This window comes from Oncorhynchus keta, chromosome 27 (assembly GCF_023373465.1).
Source record: "Oncorhynchus keta strain PuntledgeMale-10-30-2019 chromosome 27, Oket_V2, whole genome shotgun sequence".
NCBI classification, from domain to species: domain Eukaryota; kingdom Metazoa; phylum Chordata; class Actinopteri; order Salmoniformes; family Salmonidae; genus Oncorhynchus; species Oncorhynchus keta.
Window position 1 is genome coordinate 21,251,946 of NC_068447.1, and position 7,012 is coordinate 21,258,957.

Consider the following 7,012-nt stretch of genomic DNA (forward strand, 5'->3'; position numbering starts at 1 on the left):
GCCATAATAGTGGCTTGGTATTTTACTAAAAAGGGCTGTCTTCTGTATACCACCCCTACCTTGTCACAACAAAACTGATTGGCTGAAACACATTAAGAAGTAAAGAAATTCCACAAATTAACTTGAAATGCATTCCAGGTGACTACCTCATGAAGCTGGTTGAGAGAATGCCAAGAGTGTGCAAAGCTGTCATCAAGGCAAAGGGTGGCTACTTTGAATAATCTCAAATATAAAATCTATTTTTGTTTAACATTTTTTTGGTTACTACATGAATCCATATGTGTTATTTCATAGTTTTGATGTCTCCACAATTATTTTACAATGTACAAAAACCTTGGAATGAGTAGGTGTCCAAACTTTTGACTGGTACTGTGTTTCTATTTCTTAGTCTCTTAAGTGGATCCTAATGCTTGTATTGTTTCTCCATTTTTAGAACCACACAACAATATAAAGAACATTAATGGAATCAGCTGTGTCGGTGTGTGGTTGTGACCAAATGTTCAGTATGGGCCTCAGCATGGACAACACTGTAGTGAGAAGAACCTAAGCAATCAGCATAAGTTACTAGTGGGTGAGGGCATTCACAGCCGAGCTCCTATTAACCATTTTTTTTTCATTTTTAATTTAGCTACCAATAGTAAAAAAAAAAATTAAAAAAAATATGAGACAGATTCTAACCTGCTATAGTTGAGATACCCAAAGAGGAGTTTGTGCGTCTCACCACGAGACAACCATCACCACTCACCTCAGCCCACCCCCGCCATACGAAGCGGTCACGCACCTGAGCCTTCCTCACTTTCTCATCCAAGAGACTACGGCCTGAGTCACCACCACGGGAGCACCATTACTGCCGTTATTCTCCTGACCGCAACCGCTCTAGGCCCCCCTGGCTAGAGCCATCGTCATGGCCTCAGAAGCACCACCGCTGCTGATACTTCCATAGTCAGCCCGGCTGCTTACCTGAGAGACTCGACTCCAGGCCTCCCCGGCCAGAGTGTTCACCACCTCAATGGGAGCATTGTGACTTCTACTACGTTCCAAAGGGGCCCACAAGGCATAGCCGCTCCAGTCCCTACCCGGGTGGAGCCTACGTATCTTTAAAAAAAAAATTATATATATGTTTTACATCCCTTTTTCTCCCCAATTTTGTGGTATCCAATTGGTAGTTAGTCTTGTCCCATCGCTGCAACTACTGTACGGACTTGGGAGAGGCGAAGGTCGAGAGCCGTGCGTCCTCCTAAACACAACCCAACCAAGCCGCGCTGCCCATTTACCCACAAGCAAGCCGCACCAATGTGTCGGAGGAAACACCGTACACCTAGTGACCGTGTCAGCGTGCACTGCACCCGGCCCACCACAGGAGTTGCTAGTGTGCAATGGGACAAGTACATCCCTGCCAGCCAAACCCTCCCCTAACCCGGACAATGCTGGGACAATTGTGCGCCGCCCCATGGGTCTCCCGGTCGGGGCCGGCTGCGACAGAGCCTGGACTCGAACCCAGAATCTCTAGTGGCACACCACTTAGACCACTGTGCCACTCGGGAGGCCCCGCCTATGTCGTATCTACCAGCGCGTCGGGAACGCCTCCTGATCCAGATCCCAAGCCAAGCTGTGGATTCTATGCCTTCTCCTAGTATGTAACCACAGCCTGCAGCTACTGGCAAGGTTAAGTGCAGGCTTATCCACCCCGGGTTGCCAGCACCATGCTAATTCCAGCCCCAAGGGTCCTGCTACCGCCAGACCTACCAGATGTCGCTTCGGGACTCGACACACATCACTTCCAGTGTCCCACCAGAAGTCACCCCTGGTGTCCCCCCTGACCTAGATGTCCAGTTACCTTCCCTCCTGGTAGGGTCAGAGATTCAGTTTCCTGCCTACCTGGAAGGTGTTAATTGTTCAGGCTTAGAGCCTCCTACCCTGCAAGGCCCCAAGTGCTGCTGCACTCGGCTCACTGTCTCCAGACTGTCAGCTCTCGGTCCCTAGCACTGTTATCAGACTCCCGCCATGCTAGGTCTGTCTCCCCAGCATAAGTCTGCCCTCAGTACCTAGCCCAGGTGGGTCATCAGGCTTCTACCCGGTTAGGCTCAGAGTTACCAGTTCCTCTAGTAGGCCCAGAGCTCCACTGCTCTCCTAGCTATTAGTCGTTCTCCCTGTCAGGTCCAGAGTGGGCTTTCCTTCTTAGGTCCAGAGCTACTTTACCTGTCAGGCCCAATTTATTGGCACTAGGCTCCCAGCCATAAGATGTTTTAGTTTCAAAGTCTACAGCTCTAGTCAACCCTCAGTCCACTGCTCCACCAGGCTAAAGGTTCTTTGCCACACTAGGTCTGCAGCTTCTGCCCCCAGTTAGTCCTCAGCCCCCAGTCTCAGTTGACAAGCAGTCCGATCCCTCAGTGCTACATGCCAAACCTCCTGCCCCGTCTTCAGGGCCCAGCCTGCCCCTGCATCCAGATCCCTGATGAGCCTCGCCCAGGGGTCCTCACCTGCTCCACCATGGGTGCCATTGCTTTCAGCAGTGGTGAGGCAGTCACCAACCTCAGCAACAACAGCCAATGAGCTGCTAACGACAGTTGTGGCCGGCATGCCACAATCCTCCGCAGCAGTAGGCAATCCACCACCTCCAGCCATGACCAGCCTCCGGCATTTTACTCAGCGCCAACAAATGGACTAGAGTTAGAGGGTCCTTTGCAACACTTGTGGTGTTCCATGGGGCTGCCCAAAGCTGTCTCTGCGCCTCTGTGCACCTCCCTTCCCTTGCGCCCCCTAAGCCACTTATGTATACCAGTGCCGGCACCCTCCTGGCCCCTATGGTCCCCTAATTGGATACCCTTCACTGCCCTGGTCCCTTCACTTTCCTGCCTATCCTGCAGGATAGGACTAGGCCCTTTCAGGACTTAACCCCCAAAGAAATCCAGGTGCGGCTATACAAAAGGCTGCCCCTCTCAAACTGATTGGCCTGCAGCCCTGTCAATCACCCATTCACACCTCTGTTCATCAAACCAATCAGGGCACTTGGACGCACTCCAGGGCTCCGCCCCGCACACCTCTTGGTAGAGCTTGTTCACCGACCGTCTCGAGAAGAATAAGTATTGTGTAATGACTGACTTCAACATGCTGTTTTCCTTTCTTGAACATGTGAAATATGTGTAGGTGTGTGCAATGTCTGACTCAGGACGAGGCCTATTTGTTAGTCTGAGTGTTTCTGAGTGAAGTTTTATGGTTAGCTTGTAGCTAATGCATGTATTTGTATTGCCATATTATAAGTAGCCTATTGCATTTCAACACGTGTTGCTATACCTTTCCATTTGTTTATGTTCATATTATGCCACAATTTTGTCTTTGTATTATTGTATTGCATGTATATCTATTTCTTAGTGTTTAGTGGATCCTAATGCTTGTATTGTTCCTTCATTTTTAGAACCACACAACAATATAAAGAACGTTAATTGAATCAGCTGTGTGTGCGTGTGGTGGTGACCAAGTGTTCAGTATGGGCCTCAACACGGTGTTTTAACACGCAGTGCGTGGGTAAAGCCACCACAAGACCATATTACAACCTACACTGTGTGTTCTGATAATTGCTTTGTTTGCTGTCAGTTCATATGCCTTGCGACTGTGATATATAGTCCTACAGGCCGAGACAATAAGACAATGGCAGAACAAATTCAACCACACCTTTGTTTTATAACAAAACCGGATAGTCTGAGACCGCATATTACATGTAACAGAAAGTTACATGACCTACAGCATGGTTAAGTAAATTAATATTTCCAACATTTTCAGACAGAAATCAGAACCATGGACAGCCACATCATATTTGGCTTATGTTGGACTAAATTAAAATAAAATAAATGAAAACAACAAAAACTATTAATTTAGAACCAGAGTTACCACAAGTCGCAAAATAACAGGAGTTGCCTCCACTATTCCAGCACCATCTCAACTTCATTTCAACATCAAATCACCTCTTTATAGTCTAAAACAATGACAACTAAAAGATAACAGAATTGTTTTCATTTATTTTAATTTAGTCCAACATAAGCTAAATATGTGGCTGTCCATGGTTCTGATTTCTGTTTGTGCGCATGTGTGCCCGTTCCTGCAAGTAGAAAAACATGTTGAGTCACCCAACTTGCAGAGAAACGCCAATGCCATCCTCTCTCATGTTGACGAAACGGTCTATCACGCTGTCATACAGTACAGGCTTTAATTTTTTGTTGTCCTAGACTACCTGGCTAAAATGCTTGCTCGCCTAACTTCCATTCATGGGCAACGTTAGCTCGTTAATATTACCCTTCCACCTCTAACTGCATATTGAACTTCCATCATCTCAGGCCAGGGGCAAAACAATGTATGAATGAATGGTTGGATCAGAATCGCCATTATAATCATTGGCCAGTACAGAGAATTAAGTAAAACCACAAGTCCAAATTCCTCTCTCTATCCATGGCTAATTTAGAAAAGAGAGAATTTTAGCTAGCTAGCCACTGGAGGATGACAACACGAGATGCAAAAAGTCATATTGTTTCTTTTTAATGACCTATGCTCTCAAAGTAATTTGATAGGAGGGATGCCAAATCCAAGCTAGCTTCCCTTGACACTATTTCTTTGATTTCTTTCACCAGGACCATTCATAGTTGAGCTGTGAATGTCAAGGGAGACCAAATGCTCGCTGGCTTCCCTTGCATTTAATGCTACAGGTGGCAACAATGTCCTACTCGTTTGTACCGGACAGTATCAGATAATGTGCTGAATGTAGAGAGACAGAGGGAAGCTGTTTCACTCCATCGGATGCTTTCTCCTGTGAGATACATTCAGCATCTTGCGAATTGAACAACATTTTTTGTGGAAGCCTGGCTTCCCTTCGCACCCATGAATACACACCACTGCACGCAACTCCACCCATGACTGGGGTCTAACTGGACCCAGTGGATGCCAGGCCAGTCAGGACTTGTAAAGTGTGGGGTAATAGATAAAGACATAGATAAAACCGCACGTTGAGCCAAATGCTTTGACTCCTGACTCTTCTCTGATTGCTCAGACTGCTGCTTGGCAGTCCCTATACTGCTTGGAAATGGCAGACGTGACCTAAACGCTATATGTACAGAAGTCTGTTCTGTTGTGCTGTAATGTACTGTTTGCTTAGGAGGTAGGTTGAGTAAGGGCACAAGCACTTTGAAACTGAACGCCCTTAAAAACAAACATTCATTGAAGATTGAATACATAATTGTTGATATTGGTTTAATTACCCTTGACAGTCATAATCCCACATTAATCTTAGGTTCTGCATAATTTACATTGCAAAAAAAAACATGATATGAGTGACAGAGCCTGTAGATGCGTAACCTGTAAAGCTCAATTCACATGACTTGTGCAAGAATAGCATTGTACTGAGCGAGCCATTGTTTTTCCACGGAGGAGGCATTGTGCTCCGCAAGAGGGTTGCGGTGAGCAAGGTCCTTTGCGGTCAGAGTCGTTGCACTCCGACTTTAAGTAAATTTACACCCCACACTGTGCCGGACCCAATGGAGAGCTTGGCGACTTGCACGAGTCAAGTGAATGGGCCTTACTGTCTGTCCTTTAGGTGACCCTGAGGAAGGACCCAGACTGTGGAGACTTCGGCTTCAGTGTGTCAGACGGCCTCCTGGAGAAGGGTGCCTACGTCAACATGATCCGACCAGATGGTCCTGCCGACCAGGCTGGATTGAAACCCTACGACCGCATTCTGCAGGTACACATCTTTGTTCAACTAACATAATCTTTTCCCCTTCTACAGTATCTACACCTGTGTGATATGTTACCTGACCTCTCCTGTTGCAGGTGAACCGAGCAAGGACCAGAGACTTTGACTGCTGCCTGACCGTCCCCCTCATCACTGAAGCAGGAGACAGCTTGGACCTGGTAATCAGAAGGAACCCCCTGGCACAGGCAGATAATGGGCCGCCACAGGACTGCGAGGACCCCTCTGATTCACTGTTGGACTTCCCATATTACAGGACCAACAGTATCGCCCTGTGACCAAGGTCCAGGTGGGAGATTATGGATTATTAGGCACTGCACATTACACACACTGATTTTGTTTCATATCTCTTGTACAGACACACACACAGAACCACATTCACACATGAGCATACATTTGTATGTGAATATTCACACAGACACACTGTCATTCACACTGTGTGACCAGTGTTAGTCAGTCTAATCATGTGATCTAGAGCAGAGGAGACTCTGTCAGGCTCCTAGGGCTGTTCTGGAAAGAACACATTTCATTACAGAACAGCTTCTGGATGACAACACTAGCGTCTCTCAGTTCTGCAGAAATCTTAGAGAAACACTTCCATCCCAGAGAAGCAGGTGTGTTTGGCACACCACAGCATTTATTTAAATTGGATTTATTGTGTGTTTAATTGACCCTCTGTGACCTTTTGCTGGGTATTGGTGCAGTTACATGTACACACACACTTGACACACGAACGTGGGCACATGCTGTGCTAGACTATTATTTAAGCCATGGGTTGGTTGGCTGGCTGCCTTCTCTTTCCCCTCCTGGCCCACATTGCCAACCCCAAGCAAAAACAGCTAACTAGCACCTCCAAATAGATAGAATGCTAAACTGTCACTCACTGTTACTTGCCAAGCATTGCAAATATTTCTATTTTAGATCCCCCCCCCACTCTATCCTGAAGTCTAAAATGTTTGTGAAAATGGACTTGGTGACTCAGGTCCAGGCTTTATCCTTGTTATTAAATGGCCATCATATGAAGGACAAATACTTACGAACGACTGTTTTATCACACCTTCTACTTTGTACACAACAAAAGTTACATTTCAGAATGTTTATTTTTCTCATTACATTTCTCACACTGTTAATAGCTACTGGATAGACAAGGCAGAAGTGTGTAATTCATACTTTTGGGATCAGTGTTTTTGTTTCGCAAGGTTCTTGTCCATGGTTTTATGTAATCAAGTTCACTATATTTATTTTACCAAGCCACACTTTTGTTGCTAGCATGCA

General features: G+C 46.3%; 1 protein-coding gene across 5 annotated transcripts in view; it reads left to right on the forward strand.

The window, feature by feature from the left end:
* Nucleotides 1-7,012, forward strand: part of grip2a (glutamate receptor interacting protein 2a) — a 61,691-nt gene extending 54,679 nt beyond the window's left edge. For 3 of the 5 annotated variants that reach the window (XM_035738131.2, XM_035738132.2, XM_035738134.2), the window contains exons 23-24: nt 5,582-5,728; nt 5,818-7,012. In XM_035738131.2, coding sequence (XP_035594024.2) covers nt 5,582-5,728; nt 5,818-6,015 — 345 coding nt within the window. In that variant the 3' untranslated portion in view covers nt 6,016-7,012. Of the gene's footprint in view, nt 1-433; nt 3,015-5,581; nt 5,729-5,817 lie in introns of those variants that run through there. The other 2 variants (XR_004820706.2, XM_035738133.2) reach the window with 1 other exon arrangement.